General features: G+C 40.9%; 2 protein-coding genes across 12 annotated transcripts in view; both read left to right on the top strand.

The window, feature by feature from the left end:
* The first annotated feature begins 703 nt into the window (after positions 1-703).
* Positions 704-27,151, top strand: acbd3 (acyl-Coenzyme A binding domain containing 3). Of its 4 annotated transcripts, none has more exons than XR_004895937.1 (9): positions 704-1,017; positions 2,491-2,632; positions 3,021-3,161; positions 3,354-3,512; positions 3,858-4,032; positions 4,265-4,502; positions 6,934-7,221; positions 8,176-8,444; positions 27,130-27,151. XR_004895937.1 is itself a non-coding variant. In XM_031322012.2 (8 exons), exons 1-8 carry the CDS (start codon positions 750-752, stop codon positions 8,388-8,390), a joined length of 1,623 nt encoding a protein of 540 aa, XP_031177872.1. In that variant the 5' UTR covers positions 704-749; the 3' UTR covers positions 8,391-10,685. The 4 variants fall into 4 exon arrangements, 2 of the variants coding, with proteins under 2 accessions (XP_031177872.1, XP_031177870.1); XR_004108901.2 differs by lacking the exon at positions 27,130-27,151 and adding an exon at positions 8,524-10,685 and having other exon boundaries at positions 8,176-8,493; XM_031322012.2 differs by lacking the exon at positions 27,130-27,151 and having other exon boundaries at positions 6,937-7,221; positions 8,176-10,685.
* The window catches only part of nhsl1b (NHS-like 1b), a 114,716-nt gene continuing 100,150 nt past the window's right edge, over positions 12,586-27,151 (top strand). For 2 of the 8 annotated variants that reach the window (XR_004895936.1, XM_035995614.1), the window contains exon 1: positions 12,586-13,233. Coding sequence is in view for 7 of the 8 variants with exons in the window: in XM_035995614.1 (XP_035851507.1) it covers positions 12,915-13,233 (319 nt within the window). In the remaining variant the exon portion in view is untranslated. The remainder of the gene's footprint in view (positions 13,234-27,151) is intronic. The other 6 variants (XM_035995606.1, XM_035995605.1, XM_035995618.1 and 3 more) reach the window with 4 other exon arrangements.

The following is a 27,151-nucleotide window of genomic DNA, read 5'->3' as shown; positions in this document are numbered from 1 at the left end:
TAATCCAGACAAATGTCTTAAAGCTGTATTTTACATGTATTTTATAATGTTTTATGTAGTTTCGTCATGTATTCTATGTTTCATCTTTGAATCTTTCTTTTTGAATCTTTTTGAATCATCTTTCAATTTTTCCTGGTAGACAAATAAGCATAAGCTCATTTAAAAGACAGTGAAATAAAAATAAATCAAATAAATGTCACATGTAACAACGTTTGTGAGTGGGTCAGAATTGATTGAGTTATAATATTATTTATAAAAAAGAAAACATCATGTTAAACATTAAAGTAATTGGCTTCTTCAGCATCTCTATTTCTTATTGCACATTATCGTGCACGTGCAAAGATGAATGTTAATTCTTCAGCAGTAAAAAATACCTTACGACGCCATATTTGAAGACATAGTTATGTATGTGTGTATGAATGACTATTGCCAGGGGTATTAACGTTTAATTAACAGTTACAACCATACTAAAATGAGTAGTTATTGCTTTTTACTATTACATATAGTAATACAATTCACAATAGAAAATGGCCACTTTGTTGTGTGACTGTGACGTTTCCTGGGTAAAATAAAGTGAATTACAAATACGATTACTGTAAACAATTTAACATTCATTTAAACGAATCCGTAATTTTTCTCCTATCGGTTAAAGCGTCGTCATTATTTACAGCGAAGGAAAAAAAATCTCCCGGAACTTCCGCTAAGTCTAAACGGAAGTAGGTACGTGGCCGCTTCAGCTGACAGTCTACATGATGGCGACAGAGGTTCAGAGCGGCGACCTCGACAGTGCTACTTCCAGCCGGCTCGAAGTTTCTATCGATGGCCTCACTCTTAGTCCTGACCCGGAGGGTGAGCAGATCCAGGTCGAAGAGCCTGACCCTAAACCCGCGGAACCCGAGACCGATACGCCGGGTGTCGCGGGAGGCGAAGATGGAGAGACAGACAAATCTGCGATAGAGAGAAAATGGGGCTTTCCTTTGCTGGAGCTGTACGGAATGGGCCTTAAATTTTTCAAAGGTATTTTACGGTTGTTATAATCTCACAGCTTGAACGTATAGAAGCAGTTAGCTAATGACCGAACCGACCGTTAAATTGTGAGGAATATCGCTGGCTGGCTGAGGTTAGCCGAATGCTAACGTTAGCTGTCACCACCGGGGCTGCTGCTGTCAGCTGCAACGTTTTACATTAGCTAGCTACATAGCTAATGAGTAGCCACACCTGCTAACAGATAAAATAAGCTCGGCACTTCCGAGCAGTCCATTTGTGTCTGTGTGGCCTGAAACATTTCCATCCGGCTGTTTGCCTGGTGTTGTCTACCTTCTTTGTAACGTTACCTTTATTTGGGTTTGGGAAGAATAACCTAGCTTGTCATGCGATTGCTTCATCAGCTAAGGAAGCTAAGAGTTGTAATGTAAGAAGCTATCCATCTTAACTGAATGGTGGCTCATAGTGAGTTGTTTGGGAGCTTTAAACACGCCCTGCCCTGTCATTGATGCGGCTGAAGGGAGCCAGCATAACAGTTGCATACACAAATCTTTATCTGATGAATTAAGACAGGTTTCTGCTGTGCTGAAGGAGTTGGTTAGTCCTGTGGATACAACCGATCCATAATCATACTTAATGGATGTATGACCACTGGTCTGTTTTACAGCTTAACTGCCTCCTCATATCCACATAGAACTCCCTGCTGCTACTCCAACAGGAAATCCAATACAAAGTGCAACGCGATTTCTTGTATTTGTGTTTTCCATGCATACAAACTGGAAAGCTATTCTACCTGGACATTCTGTATTAATAGCGTCACTTTTAAGACACAATTGACATCAGTGTCATCTCTTAAATATTGCACATGTAACCAGGCAGCTATACTGAAACATCCATTGTTAGTTTCAAGATCAAGGCCTTATTTTAGTTAATTAAGTAATATTTGTCAAGAATAAGCAAGTCAAAAACAGTACAGTGTATCCAAAGTGTATCAGCCTTTTAGATCTAACTTGTCAGCCTTGGAAGAAATGTATAATAAAAAAATATATAAATATACTATCCTGCCCTGCGTGGCTCACCTTGCCTTTATCACAAGGTGTAGTAAATTGTTACTTTGCAAACATCCTGAGCACATTTGTACTGTTTTTATTGGAGCAAAGCACTTGTGATGACTGTGCAAACAGGTTTGGTGGATAGTAATCTGTGATTTGAATATTTAGTCATGTATTGTTAGTCAGTGAGGGTTAGGTCTAGTTGCGTATCTTCGCTTGTATACATAAATCTGATCCTTGCCTCACCCCGGATTACATACTTTCACTGTGATTAAAGTCATTTTGCCGTGAGGATGTTATTAAGTGTTCTATATACCCTATATGCTTCTATTGTTGCTACTTCCATGTTAAACTAAGACACAAATGTGTATTGTAGTGTTCACAAGCACTTTTCACTGATGGACATAAAAAACAAATAAATACAAACTCATTGCTTCCACGTTGCTGCTCTCAGATAAAGATGGGAAGGCCTTCCACCCAACGTATGAGGAGAAGCTCCGACTGGTGGCTCTGCACAAACAGGTGTTACTGGGCCCTTATAATCCTGATGCTTCACCGGAGGTCGGCTTCTTCGATGTCCTCGGCAATGACCGCAGGTAACCCCAGCAGACATCTTTATGTGTGTGCCAGTGGATGTGACTTTTAATCTGGTATATATTCCAGCAATTTGGTGTGTAAATCTAGTCGATTAAACACATATGTGCTTGTCATTCCTTTTATGTATTAAAAATGTATGAAAACCTTTAATGTAAGACAATCTGCTTCATTGACACACACTTAAGTATTTTAAATCTACTGAGGGTTCACTAATTGCACAAATATTTGCAATAAATTATGAAATCTAGTTGTAGAAATTAAGTTTTCCTTGTTATGTTCTAAAGAAACAATGGTTGTTACAAATGCTGCCATTTTAAATGTCCCTTGTTTTGGTTTGTTTTTTATTGTAAAACAATCATCTCCCCTTCTTTCTCGCTCTGTGTGCAGAAAAGAGTGGGCCTCCCTGGGTAACCTGGAGAAGGAGGAGGCCATGGTGGAGTTTGTCAAGCTGCTGAACAAGTGCTGTAACCTCTTCGCTCCCTACGTCACCTCACACAAGATCGAAAGGGAGGAGCAGGAGAGGAAAAGGTAAGTTCAGGTTCAGTTCCCTTGAGGGACATCCCATTGCTACAGTGTCTAAATAAAGACTCTTATATGCAGCCAATCAAACTGTAAAGCAGCAGGGGAAATAGTGGACATTTAAGGACTGAGGGTGTATTTTTTGTGAATTTGACAGTTTGCACAATCTATAATAAACTACATTACTTTGGTCTTTCCCAGGAAAGAAGAAGAGGAGCGACAGCGACTGGAGGAGGAGGAGAGGGAGCGACAAAGGCAGGAGGAGGAGAGACGAAGGCTTGAGGAGGAGGAAAGGCTGAGGAGAGAGGAAGAGGAAAGGAGACAGGCAGAGGAGGAAAGGCTACGGATTGAGCAACAGAAGTATGTGTGTCTACATCACTGTGTGTTTGCATTAATGTGCTTGCAATACATTACATTTGACTTCAGCATGACTTCTACATGACCATGGCACTTCCCTGACCTTGATATCTTACAGGGGTGTTATCTTTTTAGTTCTGGAGCTGTGACAGATTCATTGTCAGTCAGGGCACTTTAGCAGGGTCAGTGATCGGCTGAACCCTGTTCAACAGAGGACAAGCTCCTTACTCACTATCACTCTTGTTTCTATGTTAAAACCCTCCAACTTTCCACTGTCCAACCAGTGTCTCCTCTCCATTTCCTGTATTTCCTTTCTCACCAACTCTGCCTCTGTGTTTTATTTCTCAGACAACAGATAATGGCAGCATTGAATGCGCAGACAGCAGTGCAGTTCCAACAGTATGCTGCTCAGCAATACCCCAACAGCCCAGAGCAACAGCTTGGCCTCATCCGTCAGCTCCAGGAGCAGCACTACCAGCAGTACATGCAGCAGCTCTACCAGGTCCAGCTGGCACAGCAACAGGTACTATGTAATCACTAACTGAAGAATGGACTTTCATTGATTAATTGGAAGCTTAGGTATTGGCACATCTTCTTTTAAAGATGGACAGTACATTGATAAATAGTCATGGGCCAAGTCTAAATGTCTGTAAAAGAACTAAATCATAATACTAAATCAAACATAACATTCTTGGTTTATGCCCCTAGTTTGAATTTGAATGTCTTGACTCAGTGTTGTATTCCTTTGGTCCCAGGCGGCCTTACAGAAGCAGGCTGATTCCATGGTGCAGGGTACCCTTGAATCTAGCGGCTTCAATAGTGGTGAACCCATCCCCGCCTCAGCAGCAGGACCGTTGTGTGCAGCTTTACCACCTGCTGGCGAGGAAACCCCTACAGTCAATGGAGGCCAGTCGGACTCGTACTCGGAGAGCATGGACCGGGAGCCAGAGCCTGAGCCGGCAGAGGAGGTCTCAGAGAACGGGCCTTTATTAGGTTGGTGGGCTGTAAATGTTTCTCATTTAAAAACCATAAACCACTGGAGTTGACTTCATGCAGAAATAATCTACATTTTCCTTATTGTGTAGCTATTGGCTACAGGGCAGAGCGGGAAAGCTCTCTGTCAAACAAACAAACTTTATATCAAACTTGAAACCTGATTATTATCTGATGTGTGCTTGTTAAACCAGCTACACACCGAGCCGATAATCAGCCGTTGGACAGTCTGGCGAGGTCAGTGACTCGAGTCTGTTCGGTGTGATCCGTGCCGTCGTCCGTTGGAGGAGCTGTCTGCCTTCATTTTGGCCGACCTGACATGCTCAGTCGGAGACAGGGCAGTCGGGACTCACCCGGAAATGGCAAGCAGGATGAGCGTGACTAAGCCTCTCAAAATCTGACGAAAATCTTTTAAACTGACCTTTGTCGATCTGAAATGAAGACAGATTCAGCAACTGCATGGCCTATTTCTCGCTTAAAATGTTTTCAGAAACACGTTTCGGTGAACTATTTTAGTACAATATGAGATTGTAATCTGAATGAGTCGCCAGTAATGGCCGTTTGAAAAATCCAAAATCCGGAAGCAGCAGCCAGATCCATGTGACGCGTTTGTCCAGTCAGCTGCCGGTTTTCATTTTTTTGGGCGACAATACAGATTAGCGCCGCCTGCTGTTATGGAGACGTATACGGCTTTGGTGTGTTCCAAGCCACTTTTTTGACCAACTCGGGGAGACTGATGAGTCCAACTGCCTTTTCTGCCAACAGTCGGCCGTCTGGTTGGTGTGTAACTGCCTTTAATGTGACCTGGAGGGCAGGGAGGAGAAGAGCTGGAACAAGTGAAACATGATACTCTGCTGGTTTAGGTATCCTCCAACCACACATTGTGCTTACAGAAGAGTAAGCACTCACACCAGTAATGAACAAGGCCTTGGTCTGATTCCAAAACCAATACATCCTGGGCTAAATCAACCCACTGTGGCTGGCTGCTCACTGCCAAAACAATGTTTTGAGGAAAGATGGATGGATGGATAGCCTACTATTAGGGCCCTATGAAATCCGTTTTATTTATTTTTTCAAATTCCGTTTTATTTTTTTTCAAATTCCGTGTTTTCGGATTTATTTTTTAGCCCTTTCGGATTTTTCGGATTTGCTTGATTTCTTTTCACTTCTAAGCAGTATTGACCTTTAAAAACTCAGTGACACAAACTCACAATTCAGCTTTTTTATTTAAACTGTTAATATATTCAGCAAAGCTCATTCAAAATAACCTAAATAAAAGCTTTGGATGCTCACCTATAACAATGTTGAGGACACTGCGATCTCGGTTGTCAGAGGTTTAGTCGACAACAAAGATTTTCTTTCCACGGATCTCTTGCTGCACTTTTTGAGTGTGCTGGTCAAAGACCCGCGGCAGGTGGGTCTGCCTGAGGCTGCTGGCGTTTTCTGGAAGCGCACCTCCCTGCTTGCAATGTTTAACAAGAAACGGATGTATTCTCTTCATTTTCTCTAGCGGTATGTCAGCTTCAGCACATGTTGCAACAAAATCTTCCACAAAGTCACGCCTTGCATCTATTGATTTTGTCGTTGCCTCCATGGTAACCTGGAGGGATTTTCCCGCTGGAGATTTAGCTTTGTTCTTGAAATGAGCTTTTGATTTCAAATGGTTGTCGGGTCGCTTCAGAGCTCGAACCTCCTCTGGCGCCATTTTGATGCTACAAAGCGATCACCCGACGTTAGCATTCCATTGACTGCATTCATTTTGGCGCCACTTTGACAGAGAATAACTTTACATCTGAAGCGTTTAAAGACTATTTGTCCATTGTTTATTTATAAAGAAACACGACAATGTATAAAAGGCTCCATTACCTTGTATCTCACGTTATGGCTCTGTAGCAGACGTTTTTGTAAAAATAGGCTAACGATTGGGTCATAACCACGAGACTTACTGTCTCATAGTAGAGGAATTACCATATAGTAAAGGAGAAGCTTGCAGGCAGTTTCGACTTACATTAGCTGTTTAAGTTTATTTACTAATGTTAACTAGCATTTTAGTTAGCAATAGTTAGCCTGTGCCTATGTTATCTCCTTACATATACCTACACTCTCCGTCTCTGCAATGATTGAGATTTCTCTTGGCACAGCTACCAGAAGACTTACAACTTTCAGACATGTTGCTCACGTCACATTTACATTGTCTCTCTCAGTTGGAGGCTGCGCAGAACCCTTTTGCAATTATGTAAGCACATAATGTAATCTGAAAACTGCTGCCCTGGTTAAAAAAAACAATGCAACTGATCTCAGCTGGTATTCTGTCTGTAATGGAGTGGAAGGGACATTTCTAAGTGACTGTGTGTGTGTGTGTGTGTGTGTTTTTGAATTAGCAGATTTTTTTTCAAAAGATTGTGAAAAGTCTCTTGTGCTTTGATCACAGCAGACTCTCCACCAGTCATAGCTGCTCCCTCCATGTGGACACGGCCACAGATCAAGGACTTCAAGGAGAAAATCCGGCAGGACGCAGACAGTGTGATCACAGTGGGGCGTGGCGAGGTGGTGACAGTGCGTGTGCCCACCCACGAGGAGGGCTCTTACCTGTTCTGGGAGTTTGCCACGGACTATTATGACATCGGTTTCGGGGTCTTCTTCGAATGGACGGACGCTGCCTCTGCTTCGGTCAGCGTGCATGTGTCGGAGTCCAGTGATGAGGACGAGGAAGATGAAGGTGAGGTGTTGGTGGGAAGTCTGTGTGAATAAGCCTGCAGTGTTTCTGACTTTAGGTGGTGGTTGTTAAAAAAACTAACAAAAAAACAGCTTTACTTACCATGATGTGTGTGATTGTAGGCTCTCCTATTATAATGTGTTTATAATGATGTAAACTAAAAATATTTTTCCAAGAATTGGAAATGGAACTTTGCTGTTCCCTTAGTATGGTACAGTTGGGTCATAATTGTCCCTTTTAGATCTTAAGTTCAGAGCCATTTGCTATGGATAATATACAGTATACAACATACTCTTATTTAATGACATGTAAAGTCATGGTGGTTATTTAGTTCCATCTTTGCCACAGTAGCAGCTGCTTATCAATTTGTTTCTGTTGCTTCACTCATTGGCCAATTGAGAGATGAATAACTATTTTTTCAGATAATATTATATTCTTATCTCAAGTTCAGAACTTTCCTACGCCATAGTTAAACATCTCATAATTTTCCCGGGGGTAGAAGAAGTCCTGCTTGTGTTCTTTGGTGAAAACCAGTGCAGTGGTGTGAATAGAAATGAATTGTGGCAATATATGTTAAGATAATTAAGGCAATATTGTACAGTAGAATTGGTATGTTTTTGTTAGTTAAAGTAACTGTACAAATTAGGCTTTGGCAGATATGCCAGTCCTTCTAAACTTCACTTCTGACTATCTGCTGGAGAACCAGTTGTGTATTTATGTTTAGTGTCACAACACTGTGTTTTGCACAAGAGATTGTGCCACATTTGGTCATAAACCTCATGTATGTATTTCGTAGTACGCAAGTTTTGTTCAATATTTGATAGCATAATTATAGTCAAGCTGTTAAAAGGAGGTGTGTGTGTGTGTGTGTGTGTGTGTGATATATAAAGATGAGACTCATTGGTGAATCCCTCCTGCTTTCTATCGCAACTTGATACGTTGTTGTTGTGTCCTCAGGTGATCCTCCCAGTGAGGAGGAGAAGGCGAAGAAGGAGGCAGGGAAGCCTCAGGTGGATGAGATTGTGCCGGTGTACCGGCGGGACTGTCATGAGGAGGTGTACGCCGGTAGCCACCAGTACCCCGGCCGCGGAGTCTACCTGCTCAAGTTTGACAACTCCTATTCACTCTGGCGCTCCAAGAGTGTTTATTACAGAGTCTACTACACCAGATAAGCCTGAATACAGACACAGGGGAGCCAAGGAGTGTTTGTTCCTATGTATGTGTGTGTGTGTGTAGGTGTAGGTGGAGATTTGTGCGATCGCAGTGTGTGTGTGTGTGTCTGTGTGTGTGTGAGAGAGAGAGAGAGAAAGAGATAGTGATACCAGATCTGGACAAAACCACCAGAGGGTGACAAAGAGACACATCTGGAGCCCTAGTTTGGAGATTGGACTAATATGTATGTACTGTATGTGTATGCGTGTCCCAAGATACACCCATGCTAGAGCCTGTCATCAAGCCCCTGGAAGAGGAGTGTGTATTCCTGTTGTATAGTCACCACCTGTCCTCACTGTGCTCACATAGACCAAGCTGTAGGACTTTGCTCTCATATTGTATTTGACCACTTTTCACCCTGGGCTCCTCTTCTGTCACCACCCTAGCCCAAAGCTGTCCAACGTGGCCTTGTGGCTGCTTCTGCCCTGAGTGACGCTTTCATAACCATGAACGGAAACCCGGCAAGTCCAGCACTCTGTGAGCCAACGTTTCCTGTTTGGTGGTAACAGTAGTTGTTAATCCCACAAGAACACAGACAATGTTGAAAATCAAATTATATTGCAAATGTACTTCATAACACTATGCCTCTGTTCCACAGAGAGCTTCTGGTCTTTGCCAAGTCTCTCACACACATTATAAACACCATTGTATGCGCACTTAATCATCTTTTTTTTGTTAAATAGCAGTCCGTTATTCTCTTCCCCAGCCACCATGCATATATGAAGATCTGAGAGGATGTTTAGTGAAAGCAGTGCTCTTTTTGGCTTATTTCCCACACAAAACCAGCCTGACATTCACCTTTATTTCTTTATACAATCTGATTGACACATTGAGTACACCATGAGTAGTGTTTTTTTTAATAGAGTTTACTGGGCTGGCAAACATTATGAAGGACTGGCAAGTCATTCCATGTTTTAGCGTGAACTCCAAATAGTCATTAATGTTAAAGGAGTAAGTATAACATAACACGCACATGGAAAAGTAGGCCCTCTGGCTTTATAAACTCAAGCATCTCTGTGTGATACACAGCAAGAAGTTTTAAAACAAATTACTAAATAAAAATTTGTTCTCCCTTTCTCTAACAAATATTATATTGGTGTGTCTGTTTCCACATGACTGATTACATTAAATCATCCACTGTCCTTTGCTTATCAATTCTTCATGATAGAATCAAGAAAAAAAGGAGCTGGTATTACGACAGATTATATTAATATTACCTGGGATGTTTTTTGTGTTTATCATTGTGTGTTTGGAGATGCTGTACTCAGTTCTGACACGCACATACACAATATAAATTCCATGTTTTGGAGGTCATAACACACTGTTACATCTCTGCAGCACTCAGAAATCAAAATACATTACACAAAATAGTGTTGCTGTTTTTCTTCCTGCTTTGAATTAACTCAAATTGTCATCTCAAATAAGGTGTCGTGAATAAACTGAGATGATTTATTTTTGTGTGTTTGGTGATGTGGTTGCTTACTAACTCAGTTGTGACATCTAAGTTTATTCAATTTAAGTTCATTTGTTTCCATACTTTAGATTTATTCTGTTGTTTAGTTTGACATTACGTATACATGCTTTGTGTACCTACCACCTAGGTGCATTATAAGCAGTGTGTGCAATGTGTTCAGTAGGCTTCAGAGACATTTGGTTTCACTTTATCACTTGTTGATCTGTATTTGTACATTTTTGTGTGTGTATGCAACCAAACTTTAAAGACACAGGCGGAATAACTTGCAAGTTGAGTAATATGCCCAATGTCCTTGCTGAGTGTTAGTTTATCATATTATTTAATTAGAGGCCACTCCTGCCTTCTATCCATTCAGTGATTTGTTTAACCAAATGTCACTATGGCATAACCAAGCCATGAAGTTTAAGAAAGTTCCCGTATGTTCTGATGTGTGATGTCTTAAGTTTCTTATTGCTCACCAAATGGTTTGAGTTGACTTGTTTAAGCCTTGTATGTAAATAATTCTATAAATGAGTTTATGTATGGGTTTTTAAATGTGGAAGAAGGCTATGGTTTTGAGAATCAATGCACTGTAAAATATGGTGAATGAGATATGTATACACTTTACCCCCAATGATCCAAAACAAATTGTAGGAAGTATACAACTGTAAGACTATTGACATGACAGACCGAGAAGCTCATCTTTTTGTATTGTTTTGACTTGTTTGGATCTCTTATGAGTTGCAAGATCTTTTTTTGGGCATATATTTAATCCTGATTAAACTTATGTTCCTCTCTAGAATTGGGAAGTGTACTTTTCTAATTTCATAATTTTAATTTTCTATGATGATGCTTTAATACATTCAAACCTTTCATTCATTCACTGCCTAGCTCCCAGCAAATATTTTGGCATGTCAGCTGGGAATAAAACACATCTGTAATCAATAACAGTAATTAAGGCTGAAGTTTTATTAGATCCACCTGTGCTTCCCCTGATATGTCATACTGTGAAAAAAGGTCTATTGGTCTCCTTGTCAACCAGCTACTAAGTGGAAGACCACTTTCAGTTCAAGAAGATTACATTTAAACAGAATGAGACAATGTTAGGAATGTGAGGACACTGAAAATGGCCTTGGAACAAAAGAACAGTATTGGCTAGTTCCTTTTTCCGCTGGTGGTGAATTTGTCATATTTCTGCTGCTCTCTTGTTAAACACATTTTGTGCTGAGGGAAGGAGAAATGCGGATGTTACTCATGTTTAACAGGATAACAGGACAATCTTCCTGGCCTTCAATATGTTCAGAAGACAGCTTAATTAGCATTGTACACTCTTTATATTGAGTAATGTTAAACTGTTGCCACAGTGTACATACCAGCAGGAGAATAATTAGAAGATTCACAGTTTGTTGACTAATGAGAAAAACATTGACAGGGGAACTACTTTTAGCCTGGATTTAATGTCACATAAGTTGTTGTGTTCACCTAAAGACACTGGTGGCACAATAAATACTAAAGAGATACATTTTAACAACTGGACATTGTTAGCCAGACTTTCAAAATAATCCATGGCCACGAGTTTACAGGTTTAAAGCTGAGCTGGGTAAAAGGTATGTTATTGAGAGTTTGCTCTTTGGAATTTAAAGATCGATGGTGGGAATGGCAGGCGGTGGACTGCACACAGGGCCTGGATAAACATGAGACACACACACACACACACACACACAGATCAATCAGACACAAGTGTTTAGAGTATGTGTTCTCCAGGGTTATTTTAAAAGGTATGAGCTAACATATCCTTTGTTTAAAATGAACGCGCTAATGTTATGCATTTGTTTTTGCTAGCTTAATTTGTAAATTTGGGTGTTTCGTGGATCATTCAATACTAATTCAAGAGTCACTCACCAGATAACACTAATGCCCACACTCCGCTGTTAGCTGTAACGTTACATATACGTTAGCTGAACTCTTAACCTAGCTTGCTAACTAGCTAATGTTATAGCATTAATAACTCAAAGTACACTGTAACTTTTGCTAACGCTAGGTTAGCTTACGTTGATTTAGAAAAAAATAGTGTCTCCATTACACCAATAACAGGTAATTTAATTTTAACGTCATTATTTCTCCATTTGATTAGGGTTATAAAAACTCCAAAGGATAACTATCTTTTAAAAAAGTTATTTTTAGCATTTTAGCAGGTTTTCTGGGTTCAGTCAGCATTTGTGTAGTGTAGCTCGGCTATTGCCTAAACTCAATCTCGCCTAGGACAACCAAAGGGCTAGAGCCGGCCCTGGCTAGGCCTAACGTTACTCTGAAGTTATTAGGCTATTTCATGTGGAAAGACCTAGCTATAATAACCATTAACTTGCTCCAACCTTAAATTGTACTCAATTTGGCAATATATGTTACTTCAATTACATGTTATACAATTGAATGAATGCAACTAAAGGTAGGCAATAGCTATCTTTCATTACCCCTAATTATAAGAACTGCCATAAAATAAGGATTAAACATGAAAGGTTATTTGACATCGAGCATTCATGAAATAGTGACTTTAGCCTCACACTGTGATTTCTTCTAACTTCTCAGTTTGTTGGTCGCCTCAGTCCCACCGGTTCCGTTTGGAGAAAACCCGGTCCAGGTTTTCCAGCCGACTGCTGTACTGACTTCGAAGGGAGGCAGGTAAAGGCTCTTCTGTATATCTGGCTCCGGTTCCAGTTGCTACAGGTGGTTGTAGTATTTTCCGGGTTTTTATTTGTACTTTTACCGACTTTTCCTTGTGTTTTTTTTCTTTTCTCTCCAGCCTGCACTGTGTCTGGTTGAATTTGAATAGACTTTGGGAGGCAACGTCTCCAGTGTACAGCAGCACAAAGTCCCATGCTTTGAAAAAGTAAAATATGGCGGGACTGAGGGATTATACTGCCTCGCAAAAAATAGCAGCCAAAGGACGATGCGTCTTGGATTTGTTTTAAAGCTGTGAGGTTTTTGCGCGAACAGTTTTTGGTCCCGCTGGAGTTATTGGTATGAAATAATTATGCCCTTTCATCAGAGGAGCATTGAGCCGCGGCGTGTTTGTAGGTTATCGGCGAGGGATGGTTGGATACCAAGGGAAGAAACCGGAAAACGCAAATTGCGAAAACCCGTGTTGTTCTCGTCATTGGATGAGGTTGGCTGTCATACATTGACCAACATAATTCACCAACTTTCCGACCTTTCTCGACATGCCAGCGACATCTTCCTGGGCATCGAGATGGAGGCAGGGATGGTGTTCAGAAGATCCTGCAGGATTCAGGGGCGGCTGCAAAGGCTGCAGGGTGAAGTCCGCAAGTTTGATCCCAAGAAAATCAAAATCCGTAAGTTTGCAGTGCTGGTGACTTGTTGGTAACTGTTAGTGTGCAGTGTGAGTGCTAGGCTAACGTTATATATTTAATACCCTGACCCCATAGCAGTGCGTTACTGTAGTAATATAGTGGATATATCAGAGGAGTCACTATAATCTTCTTGTTAGGACCCATGTATATTATGAATGTATATGGTACAATGATACTTCTGTACCATGAATTCTCTCCACAGATGGATTCCAGACAGAAATAGATAAAATATAAAATAAGTTTTCATTTGAGATGTCTGACTTTGAATCTGGAGTTGCGTTTTTCTTTTTTGACTTTTTCTGCTCTGTCATAATGACATAATCATTAGTGTGAAGAGATACTGGTCAGGTCCAAGGTGACTGTCACATTTCGCCCATTGAAAGAACCAGGGAGGAGTGACTGGTGACACATGGCTGTATTTTTGTCGTGATTCGGACTTATGTTAATAGGGGTGTTGAGTCCCGTCAGAAATGATGGATTTCCTCTCAACGGACTCACCATCTGTGTTCAGGTCTTCAAAGGACACCGAGATCACAGAAGGCATTACAACCCTCTTCCCCCATTTCTTCTTTCTGTTTTATGCATGAAAACAAAGTTGGTCAACTCGAAGATAAATGGAAAATCAATTCCCTTTGCTGCAGCCTGTGTTTACTTTTGCAATATGTGATTTGTTTTGCTGCCCTTGTAAAGCTACCTGTAGTCTCACCCACAATGGTTATATATTAACTCAGACTATGGTTACGTGCCAGCTACATAAAGATTGAGAGATAGGCCTGTCATTTTGTTTGCTCTGATACAGACCTGTAGTAGGGCCTTTGAGTGAGTAAATATCTGCTAGTTTATTCCACTGCTTCCTATTTAATGGGTTGTTATGTGGTTCTGTCAATTAAACATAGTAGTTAAGGGATTGTGTTTCCCATTGACTCCCTGCATGGCTTCTTTGTTGATCTAATTTGCCTCTGAAATATGTTGCAAAGTAGGATTCAAAAGAAAAGACAAGCCCAAATTCCTCTGAACGTTGGTGACAGAGGAGGATTTAAGTTCGGAGTCAGAATCAGTCCTTGTTTTTGTCCCCTTTTTACTTTATCTGTTCACCCAGCCTTTGGTCTGACTGTGACTCACTCTCTCTCTCTCTCTCACACACACACACACACACACACACACACACACACACACACACACACACACACACACACACACACACAGATTAAAAAACTGGTTGCAGGGAAATGACAAGCTGAGCAGACAGTTCCCCGACGCATGTAGTATGATGAGCAATGGATTACACACACACACACACACACACACACACACACACACACACACTGGCTGATACTTCATCAAGCTGTGTTTAGTGGGTGCCTGCTATGTGACAGCTTCCAGACATTTAACTAATCCCCTGTGTTATTGCATGACTGGACTGTTCCTATTATCTATACCTGAAGTTTTGATGCTGTCCTAGGTGGGATTGGGAGTTCATTTTTAAAGCTTTGGAGGTGGAGGCTAGCAGCTGATGACAAGGTGTGAGAGAGTAGACTGGAATGTAGTGTGTTACTTAGCGATCTGACTCCCACATAGCCCCAAGGCCAGCACTGGGTGGACAGAAGCACTGGCTTCAGATTCATTACAACAAAGGCATGTATGCTTGACTCTCAAGTTTGCACATACATTCATTACACATTGCACACATATACACCTGTCTTTAAAAAAATGTCCTTGAAGCGCATTTCTCCAGGATTTGAATGTATCATAATACAGAACAGCTGGTGGAGGTTTTTTGAATGGGTATTTGAATGAATGTTAATATCTAATACCGAAACAGAGCATTCATTAAATAGTGTTTTGCATGCAGCCTCCTCTTACACACACACACCTCAGTGCTTTTTGTACTGTATGTCTAGTATAGGTTTTAACCTCAAATTTGATGAGACCACATGACATATCACCTTTACAGTATTTAAAGGAATGGCCTAAAGGAAGGCCACGTTGGACAGCTTTGGGCTAGGGTGGTGACAGAAGAGGAGCCCAGGGTGAAAAGTGGTCAAATACAATATGAGAGCAAAGTCCTACAGCTTGGTCTATGTGAGCACAATGTATTAGATAATAATCATATCATCTTATAGTTTGCATGAAAACATTTAACTGTGACCGGTCACTCCTTTGTCTCCAACTACTGTGGGTTAGAATTCCTACTCTAACCTCAGGTCGGAGATGGATCAAATTACTGGTGAGGGGCAAAAAGAGGGGCCCCTATATGCTGGGGGACTGACATTGAGGAAAGGGCGTAGTGAGCGTGTGGGTGTGTAGTGTCTTGTCTTGCTGTTTGTCTGCCTGATGCAGTCATAGTAATCATCTGGCAGTTTAAACAGGGACATGATGGCAAATGGGATCTTCCTCTCTGTGTGTATTTTGACTGTCTCATGCCACTGTTAATCCAATTGTGCTGAAGTCCAGGGAAGCAGGTCGGAGGTCATTCTCTCCAAGTCAAGAGTTTAAATAAAGTCTAGTTTAGCTGGTTTGGGTTTCTGCTGCAGGCCAACAAGGGTCAGCTCAGCTATGGCTGACTTATACAGTATCCTGAGTAGTTTATGACTAACAATCTTACAGAATCAATGCATGTCACACTGTGCAAGGTGGTGTAATTACAACAGAGTAAAAAAAAAGAAAAGAAATGTAATTTCCCGGCGGATCAATAAAGTATGTATTAATCTTAATAAAATATTGTACCCCAATCTATGCCAGACTGTACAATATCAATGTTTGAGGCATGTTGAATGAATGACTTGTAAAGCTACAATAGGAAAAAACAAATTTATGTCATCCATTGGCAATGCTCTGATTTTTTGAAAAAAGATAAACGATGAACAAGCTTTGGCCATAGTTTTAACTAGTGCTGTCAATCGATTTAAAAAAAATGTAATCAAGTTAATCACAGTCATGGGCTGTGATTAATCACGATTAATCACAAATTTAAAATACTAGGATTTACTTGTAAACGTGCAGTGTTGACTTGAAATACATAAATGCATGACAAACTGGTTTAAAGAAACAGATTCTTCAGTTTTCTTATCTCAACCATTAACATTTATTAAACAAGTGTTCAATAACAATCTTGTTGCTTTGTTGAGGCATCCATATGAACTGCAGACATATTTAGCAGAAACCAACAACTGTTACAAAGTAATTTCTGCTGCAAAGTCACAAATAGCTTACCTGTAGTTTTTTTGCATAGTAACATCAACTCAAATGAATGCAACAATAAGTAGGCCTATTTTAGAAATGGAATGCCATAATGTATGTGAAGAGACAGAGGGAACAGTCTCTTCATTCTTGGTTAAAGATAATTACTTGAAAAAGTGTGCATCTGTGCAACATGTCTCCTGTCAACCAATCATACAGTCTAGTCTTTCTTTCAACCAGTTGCTCAGGCAGACTAGCCTTTGTTGCCTGCCAAAGAGAACAGTCTCTCACATGGCACTGTTGAGGCAGGTGTTAGCCAAGTACCTTTTTGCAATATGGGCCAGCTTATCATATCCACCTGCTTGTGATGACCACCACTGCAGTGTACATGTTTCCATGCTGACACAGGCGTCTGCCTTGTACCTCTCTAAAGGTTTATCTGTGGACAGCACCTCATCATCAGACTCTGACTCTGATTCCATCAGTAGGAGGGCCATCTTCTTCTTTGGTGGCTCTGGCTCCTCTTTTTCTCCAGAGGCCTGTGGTGCAGGTTCTCCATCCTTCAGCATCTCACTCGGCTTTTGCCACACCTCTCCCCGTTATGTCCCACTCATTTGCAACTTCAAGAAACTGGCTAGCGGATGCTTCAGCAAAATGCTTTTCTTCTGTTTTTAACACGCCCAAAGGGAATGAGTGCAGCTGCCAGTTGTCATCGATTAGGTGTGCTTTTACACCAAGGTAGTTATGGCTACTTACTGATGCCCAGTGGTCTCCAGTAAGTGCAATAAAAGTACTTCTTCCAACTGCCTCAGCGTTGTACAGTTAATGTATTCTCGTAACAATAGTTCCCCTCGAAGGTAGCTTGTAAGATGGGTTGCCTGTGGCGATCTGAATGATGTCTTGAAGACCCCCGTCCTGAACTATGTTGATGGGCCTGCAGTCTGCAGCAACCCATTTAGCGATTGCACTAGTTAGCTTTGCTGTTGTCGTTTTGTTGACAAACTTGCCCCGGCTGCACTCCGCCAGTGTTATTTGAAGAGCACGGCTTGTTGACCCTGTCTCAGCACTAGCATCTTTGCCAACATCAGCAGAAATGTGTTTCACCAGAAGATGTTACTTCAAACTTGCCGTGCTTCCGTTAGCAACAGTCACACAGAGGGATTTTTTTCGATACTGTCATGATTTTGATGCAGGCGGTTTTTGGTTGCCAAACAATACGATCTAAGACTGCTTTTGATTGACAACCAAAGATTTCACCACAGTTCTCTCTAGGGCTGTGCTAAATTGAAGAAATTCTTAGTCGACTAACACTCATTCAATTGTATCGACTAATTGATTAGTTGATTTAATCGACAGATCTGTAAATCTGAGTTTCTCCGCAAAGAGTCATGCAAAAGCACCACTTTAATTCTTGTTTGCCAGAGATGTGCTCGTACGTTTCTTGGAAATAAGTCATTCAGCATGAAAAAAGCATAAAACAATCGACTAAAGAAATCTAAGTTGATTAAGACCAAAACGACCGATTAGTCGACTAATCGACTAAGAGGGAACAGCCCTAGTTCTCTCACGATTGTCAACTTTTGTTTGGGACAGCCCAAAATTGCACCATTTAAATAGCCTTTTAATGGAGGACTCCTTAGCCTCACCCACTGACATGTCCCAACTTTGACATTTAAGTGAAGTGTGTCCCTTTAACATAATAAACACATATGTTTCATCTGCCAAATATAGCACTGGGTTGAATAGGGAGTAAGCTATTTTAATGTTGAAAGTAGGTCGAACTAGTGAAGGTTAATTGGAGTTAGAAGAGACTTAGGGCATCCCTGTCAGATACATGTTGATGCCCACTAGCTACCTGCTGCTGTGGGGCTCTGAAGGACACACACACACACACACACACACACGCAAAAAAAAGAAAAAAAAGACAATCTGGATTGGACACATGCTTCCAGCTGACCTGCTAATGGCCACAGTCAATCTTACTTTAGACACACATGCAAACTGCCTGTACATTCCTCCCTCCATCCCTAAGTTATTAATAGATGTATGTCTTTCCCCAATCTTTAGTGTGTGTTGCTATGTTCAAGTACTTCTCAAGTGTGTGTGTGTGTGTGTGTGTGTGTGTGTGTGTGTGTGCGCGTGTGCGCCTGTGCGTGTACATACATACATACACACACAATTGGTCTGTTAATGGACATATTTTGGCTCAGGCTGGCACCACACTGGCCATGACTGTTTGTGTATAAACAGTGCTACTCAGTAATGATTATAACGCCAGTGAAACTTAACCGCTTGAGATCCAAGTTGGGTTCCTTATCACATGACTAATGATAACTAATTGCTGTTTATCCTGTTTGACACACACACACACACACACACACACACACACACACACACACACACACACACTGTTTATCCCACCTCAATTCCCTACTAGTCACTGTTCACTCAGGCCCGTCATGGTCCCTTTCATTCATGGATAGAGAGCAGTCATTACGCAGCCAGAATCCACAAGTCAGTTCCCACCGGGCCTGTTCCAGCGAGGGTAGCCTGGCCTGGTTCTAGAGGTTGACCTGGACCCATGAGGAACAAAAGAAACAGGATGGGGGTGACAGAGAAAGAGAAAAAGTGAGAGAGAAAGAGTAGGGAAAGGGCTGTAGCATTCCAAGAAATGGAGGGATATTCCCATTGAACTGCATCTGGCTTGGACTGTGTATGTGTGTGTATACATAAAGCTGCCCTCTCTCACGCCTCCATGCAGACTGCCCAAGAGGTAGACAAAGCCCTGGCTAGGGCACAAAGGACTTGTAGGGAGTGAAAATGCAAGGGAGAAAGAGGGAGACATGACTGATGAATGTTGTTCCTAAACCTCTCTTGCGCATTTGTCTTTTTGTATTTATACACGTGCATTTCCTTTAGCAGTCTGTCAGTGTTACCACAAGATAATTGTTGATCATCACATGTAATGTCCTGACTCCAGCTTTCTCTGCGCAGCTCTGTCCTACAGTTCCTTGGCTCAATAAAACTAAATCTGTCAGGGACTAATTTGCTCTTGATTGTAAGAGACAGTGAAGTTAATAAGAAAATGGCTAAATTTAGTGTGTGTGTATGTGTGTGGGGCTGACTGTGTGTAAGCCCTGGTTTGAGCAGTGGTGTTAAGCCTGTGCGGCTGCTAGGAAGTCAGTGAATACCAGATCACTCTGTGGTATATGCTAGTGTATCTTATCAATTATTTCTGCCAGCTTTAGATGATGACACTCAGTTGTTTTTCACATAATTAATTCATGGTTAATTAATGTCTCTATTTCATGGCTGGTTTTGCACATAGTAGTATGAATGAATTGTTAGTTTAGTTTAGTTCTGACCTGCAAAAGATAGGTCCTGGGAGGCCTGATTTAAAGGTCCTATGACATGCTGCTTTTTGGATGCTTTTATATAGGCCTTAGTGGTCCCCTAATACTGTATCTGAAGTCTCTTTCCTGAAATTCAGCCTTGGTGCATAATTACAGCCACTAGAGCCAGTCCCACAATGAGCTTTCCTTAGTATGTGCCATTTCTGTGTCTGTAGCTTTAAATGCTATTGAGGAGGAGAGAGGGGGGGCAAGGTGGAGGGTGGGGGTGTGGCCTTGACCAACTGCCACTTTGCCTGTTTGCAAGCCATAATGTCTCGCTTATTCTCATGGGCGGCCCAAATTCTCTGGGCGGGCAAAGCAGAGAAAGGGGAGGTAACCTTGCTCCTTATGACCTCCATAAGGAGCAGATTCCAGATTGGCCCATCTGAGCTTTCATTTTCTCAAAGGCAGAGCAGGATACCCAGGGCTCGGTTTACACCTATCGCCATTTCTAGCCACTGGGGGACCATAGGCAGGCTGGGGGAACTCATATTAATGTTAAAAAAACCTCATAAAGTGAAATTTTCATGCCATGGGACCTTTAACTCCCACTGTGGTGACCTCTGCTTGGGGGATCTAGAGATACCCCTCTGTCTCCTGGATGGTTATACATTTGTAGATGCATTTATATGCTCAAAAGCACACTTAAAAAAAACATTTAATGACACACAAAATTCTTTACAATTAATGACACACTTACCTTGTTACCAATTTATCTTCTTCAACACACTGTTGGTACAGCATCTGTCGAATTGCCCCTTGTGGGATTAATAAAGTTGTTGAGTTGAATGGAACGGCCCTTCTACTCTCTCTCTCTCTGGCTTAACCACCAGCGAAACCCCTTTTTGCATGAATCGCATACTTTTTCTCAAAACTGTTAAATTTAACAGGGCTAAATTAATTTAGAATCATTTATCAATTTTGTACCTTACGTTTGGTACAACCTGTAGAAAGCTGCAATATATAATGTACATGTACATTTGTTTTTGCTCATGGATTTTATATTGGCTGCATTACAACAGATTTATTCCATTACTGTACATGTCAAAGAATGGTGCAGTTGAAGAGTGCAGTCACAGAGTTCAAGTCAAGGTTGTGTTCCAGACACAACTATTGTTTTATCAAAATAGCCAGATGTTCAGGTCCAATTGTATTTCCCCTGGAGAGCCAAACAAGAGCTAAACTGACAGCAGAGTTTAGGAAAAATCTGAGAGAACAGATGAGCCCATGCTCTGCTTAGTTCCCAAATTTTTGACCAGGCAAATTAAAAATGACCAAAAACGCCTTTAGGGAGATTGTATATTCTCATACAACATCTGACAAAACATTTTCACAGCTTGAATTGAGTGCGTTCGACTGTTTATGTGAGTCTGTGCACAGATGTGACATGATGTTTCAGCATATTCCATTGTCATTCACTCTCCTTTTCACCTCAGCCTTCCCTCCCTCCTTCCTCTGTTTTAAAGTCTCTTCCTCTCTCCCGTCTCTCTTACTCCCTGTCCTATATTTCTTTCCCTTTCTCTCTTCCTGTTGTTTCATATGGCTTCCAGACCTTTCCTCGCTCATCTCTGTCCATCCTCTGCCCTTTGATGTCTGCCCTCACACTGCCACGCTGACCACAAGAAAGACAAGGCCCCAGCTCGCCCTTTATCTTTCTCTTGCTTTTTGTCTCTCCTATAATCTGTTTTTGTCTTGCTTTATACATTTCTCTTAAATTAATGTATTTTCATACTTCACAGTAGCCCGATTTCCTTAGTAAAATGTTGTTAATGTCTGGAATAATATGTGCTAGCCTACAGATATCTGATCCACTCAACCAAGGGGGTAAGCTTCTCCTCGGACCGCGAACCTCCTATGGCGCCATTTTAATGCTACAAAGCGATCACCCCCCGTTAGCATTCCATTGACTGCCATTCATTTTGGCGCCACTTTGACAGCGAATAACTTTACATCTGAAACGTTTAAAGACTCTATTTGTCCATTGTTTATTTCTAAAGAAACACGACAATGTATAAAAGGCTCAATTACCTTGTATCTCACGTTATGGCTCCGTAGCAGACGTTTTTGTAAAAATAGGCTAACGTTTGTGTCATAACCACGTGACTCACTGTCGCATAGTAGAGGAATTACCGTATAGTACAGGAGAAGCGCGCAGGCAGTTTCATCTCACATTAGCTGTTTAAGTGTAATTACTAATGTTAACTAGCATTTTAGTTAGCAATAATTAGCCTGTGCCTATGTTATCTCCTTACATATACCTACGCTCTCCGTCTCTGCAAGATTGGGAATGATTGAGATTTCTCTTGGTACAGCTACCAGAAGACTTACAACTTTCAGACACGTTGCTCACGGCACATTTACGTCGTCTCTCTCAGTTGGAGGCTGCGCAGTAACGCTCAGCGCTCACCAGAAAAGTGCTTCTAACGGCCTTCACTGGTCTCCGTCCAGAGCAACAGGATCTGTTGGTCCATTCTTATATACAGTCTATGCACTCAACAGGTGAAGGAAACTGCAGGGATGTTGCTGGTGTCTATTGTTTTTCATTATCATTGTCTGAATTACAGTGAATGCCTTATGCATTTTATGATGTATTTTTCCTCTAGCCTGGTTATTGTATGTTCTGGCTTTTTATGACAGTTATGGCAGCTACTCTAGCAGGCAGTTATACCCTTTTCACACAAAGCAACATCAAAAAAAACCATGTTTGCTGTTGGTATAAATGTCACAGGAGTGCAACAGGGGTGGTTATAGTAACTACAGCATAACTGCTCTATAGTAAACCTGTTTCATAGTCAGTGACGTTTCATAAGATGACAGAATAAACAAAGGATGTCCTCTAAAGCTACACAACCACTTTTGATGGCAGCAAAGGTTAGGATTGAAGACATCCTGTATAATATTGCGGTGATGTGTATGGCAGACAGACAGGCAAACACACATCCATAAAATTCATAATGACACACTGCAGCAGGTGGGAGCTCATCTTACAAGAACATAAAGGCTATTGTTATCCCGCATCTGCACTTTACTGCACTCAAGGCCTGGAAACACTGCACACACAGACACGCTCAGATACACTCTGACTGTATGACCGTGTCAGGAAAAATAAACAGGGATTTTTCTGCCACATCTGTCACTTGTGCCACTTAACAACCCACAGACGCACACACACATAATAAGCAACAGTTGAATGTGGGATCATACTGAATATTTGCACTTAAAAATCAGTCATGGGAAGATGAGAAGTTGGGGTGGAGCTGCGGCTATATTTGTATTGGCAGATAATTCCTTAGAAACAGCTGTTTGTTGGATCTTTCCAAGCCTATTTTTAGTCTTATAAACATTGGCAACATTAGACAACAATTTCTTCAGCTGAATAAACAACTATAAACTATAACCAACTATCTGTCCAATATGAGTTTTCTCTTGCACGACTAAAACAACTTTTGAACGAGCACATTCCACCAAAAGAAATTCCTTCCCGAGGCTTTTTTGCAGAGGCACCGGTATTGCGTCCGACGTGTTTTGCCGCCCAAGACGATTGTGATTGGTTTAAAGAAATGCCAATAAACCAGAGCACGTTTTTCTCCTATCCCGGGATGCTGTGTGGACTAACCAAACCTTCCTCTGCAGCGCTGTCGAGGAAGGTGTGGCAATGCGAGACTATGCAACTCATGACTCATGACAATTGTTCTCCTCTTTGGTTGCTTGTAATATTGGCCGTTTAGAAATAGACTTCTCGCTCTGTCAAAGCACATTAAAGGAAAGTTGAGAAAGTTAAGTAAATGAAAAAGTAGGTTAATGTAGTTGGGATTTAGGTAGGGGTGGGAAAAATAATCGATTCTTAGATGCATCGCGATTCTCTCTAGAACGATTCGATGCTCGATTCTGGTAAGTTAATTATCGATTTATTTTATGTGTTGATTTTTATTTAAAAGTTACTGTCTCCAGACATGTACAAATCAGAAAACAGAGTGACTGAAAGAGGATGGGATAATGGACAACAACTTAGAGTTTAGGCAAGAGTGCAGGAAAAAAAAACACAAAAATGGCCAAAAGGAAAAAAATATTTAATTGGTATATACACATGATCTGATAAGACATACATAAAATAATTAGGCAAAACACATATAGGCTATTTATCTACTTTATCACATTACATCTGACCACCTCATGTTTCATGTTCTAAGAAGCCAATTATCCACCTTTTAAACATGACTGAGCCTCTGACATGGAAGATTACTGTGAGAGAAGGTGACTTTCACAAGCATGTTTAAGGCTTAAGCATGGAATGACTACAAAACAAAAACTCAGTAGACAAAATATTTCATTAAAACAAATACTGTATATGTCAAAATCTAAGCTTTGTCTAGCTGCTTTGTCTAGGAAGTGATTAGCAAACTCTGAGTAGCAAACTCAGATTTATATGTATATTTTTTTAAATCATGCATGGAAATGTAAATACAAAAATTGTTGCAGAATTGAATTGTTGGTCTCTGAATCAGAATCGAATTGAATCGTGAGGTGCCAAGAGATTCCCACCCCTAGATTAAGGCAGATAGGTTTCCCCAGATCTGTGATGGAAAAGTCCCAGATTTGAGTTAGTTGGACATGTGTGCCAACTATCAGCAAGGTTAGTGGAGATGGTGATGGTAGGGGGCAGGGTATTATGTCACTGTTGTGTGAGAGTTGTGTTTATCATTGCCTCTGGGAGTCTTTTAAGACAGAGTGGGGCAATAATTATCACTAGCACCATACAAATTCTCTTTAAATTTCAATGTGGCTTGTAAGACCCTTAACTTTGGCCTTCAATCCAATTAGTGGTAGTATTGATGGACATCATACTTATTTATAATGATACAATTGCAGAGTTCTGTTTTGAATAAATCTGGCACTTGTTTCTGTTTCAGAAAGCTTTATTTTCTGTCTTGGTCACCGCCCTGCCCTCTGTGTGTTTGTGTCAGAGAAGGGCGACACAATCTGTTGTCCTCAATTCCTGCCAACGGTCAAAGGGTCCATTGTCAACACGTTGACCTAGGTTATTATATATACTGTGTGTGTATACATACCCCACCCCCTATTGCATAACTCCCTTGCACACATACAATTCACATGTACGCATACAAATACAGTATGTGGTTTTGGTTGTTTCAGCTTTGACTGGCAGCTCTGTGCCAAATTATATTTATTCTATAATTGGCCGCTGCTGTTGTTTTTTGGAGTCATGTGAGATATTTAAATAACTGGACATGACCCACATTCCCACAAGCCTTCTTGATATTTTGAAGGCTGTGCTGGTTAGTACTAATTAAGTTGGCACATCTTTAATGCCTCTAAACAAACAACAAAAAAGATAATTTGCAATAAATGAATAAAATGGTGACATGCAAATGTGCAGGGTTACCCGATGGATACCTAGATCAATCTGGTCCCATTTTCTTGTAAAAAGCAGTTACATTTTTTAAATTTCTTTGTGTAATATGGCTACTGAGTGCTATTAAAGCAGCACTCTAATGTCACATAGAAATATTCTAAAATCCTTTGTTTGGTTTAGAATGAATTGCTTAGACTGTCGTGCGGCCTGTCAGTCTCTGTCTTTCTATCTACTGTCGTCACTAAGACTTATGAGACATATGAAATAAAAGACTGTCAGCTGTGTTTTAGTGTAGTGTTTTCTCCTTGTCCCCTTGTCTTGCTCTTTCTCTTGCTGTGTTACTCTTTTTTTAAATTCTCATGATATGATGTGACATAGAGCATATTAGCATATATTTTGTTAGAATATCAGCAAATCAAGTTTCACTATAAATACTCCCTGTCTCTTGTCTTTCTGGCCTATTTGGTTTGGACATCTGAGCCTGCAGCTGAACACAATTTGAAGAAATACAGCACATGTTTTCTTTTAGTTCAACACACACACACACACACACACACACACACACACACACACACACACACACACACACACACACACACACACACACACACACACACACACACACACACACACAGTGTTTTGAGTCAATTTATTTTCTTTGCTAATTTGTCTATTAATTACTTAAAACAAATAGGGCATAACGTCTCCCTTTCTTGCCTGAAGCAGATCCTAGGCTCATCATTAGTCTGTCTCCCCAGATCACTGCATGCTGTGTGTATGTGTGTGTCTGAGAAAGTCACTGTGAAGTATGACATACTCTACACAGGAATCCCTGTTGACTACTGAATCTTCCTCTGTAGTAGCTCTAGCTGTCTGCCTCATCCACAGAGACCTCATTGTGTGTGTTTTTGTGTGTATGTGCATGTACAGTACACGTGTGCACTTAAACTTACTTGTCCTGCTGAAAACTTCCATACATCAGTGATACAGAGTACTACTACTCAAGTGCTATTTACATGGCCTGTTCCTGTCTGTGTGAGTTGTAGTGTCGAGTGATCTTGCTGTCATGTTGGTCTGCCCACATTAAGCCTCAGGAGGTGTATATGTTTCTCTGCCTTTATTCACTTGTTTGCCATGTCTTATTTCTCTCATATTTCCCCACCCTTTTTATGTACTTTATAATTTCAAATTGTCTTTCTCAATCTCTCTCTGTCATGATGCATAATGTCATTTTCACTACTCCTTCTCTTCTCTCCTCTTCTCTTCTCTTCTCTGCTTGGATGAGTGCAGAAAAGCAGTGCAGAAAAATCCAAACCACTTGTTGTGCAATCTATATCTCCTCTGTACCATGCTGAAAACAGATGGTGACAGACACAGTGCTGCAAAGGTAATGGGGGTGCTTATATAATTGTGATTCAGTCTATTGAACATGGAAGTTGCCTGACGGGAAAAAAAACGTTGAAGGGCTTGTTGCAGCTTGTGCAATTTTAAATAGAAGACCACTTGTATAGAAAATAGATACCATGTTTATGAGACGGTAAGAAAAAGTGCCATAAGATACATTTGTTAATAACACAAATAATAGTCATGTACAGATGTGCTGTCATCCAAATAGAGCTATTAACTTGACTTCCTCACTTCAGAACAGCTGTTGAGTAAAAATGGCTGAAGAATATGAGAGACATTGTTTCTCAGTTCTGCAAACGAATATGTTGCCACATCGGTGTATTTATAACGAGAGTGGTATCACAATTTACTGATAGTTATTGGTCCCACTGTTATTTGTTCGGATCGGATAGTGTAAATGCTCGCCTAAAAGTTTACACACACACACACACACACACACACACACACACACACACACACACACACACACACAGAGTATAATCCTACACATCAGTATTCTAGGGTGTTCTTTTAGACATCCAGCTGTTTTGTGTGTGTGTGTGTGTGT

This window comes from Sander lucioperca, chromosome 19, assembly GCF_008315115.2.
Source record: "Sander lucioperca isolate FBNREF2018 chromosome 19, SLUC_FBN_1.2, whole genome shotgun sequence".
NCBI classification, from domain to species: domain Eukaryota; kingdom Metazoa; phylum Chordata; class Actinopteri; order Perciformes; family Percidae; genus Sander; species Sander lucioperca.
The sequence above is the reverse complement of the archived record's forward strand: the minus strand, read 5'-3'. Positions and strand labels throughout refer to the sequence as shown.

Excerpts from the sequence above, each read along its gene's own strand:
- acbd3 (XM_031322010.2), top strand. The coding sequence starts at position 750 with ATGATGGCGACAGAGGTTCAGAGCGGCGACCTCGACAGTGCTACTTCC. Across the intron at positions 1,018-2,490 it reads GGGCCTTAAATTTTTCAAAG|ATAAAGATGGGAAGGCCTTC; the intron begins GTATTTTACGGT and ends TGCTGCTCTCAG. Across the intron at positions 2,633-3,020 it reads GTCCTCGGCAATGACCGCAG|AAAAGAGTGGGCCTCCCTGG; the intron begins GTAACCCCAGCA and ends CTCTGTGTGCAG.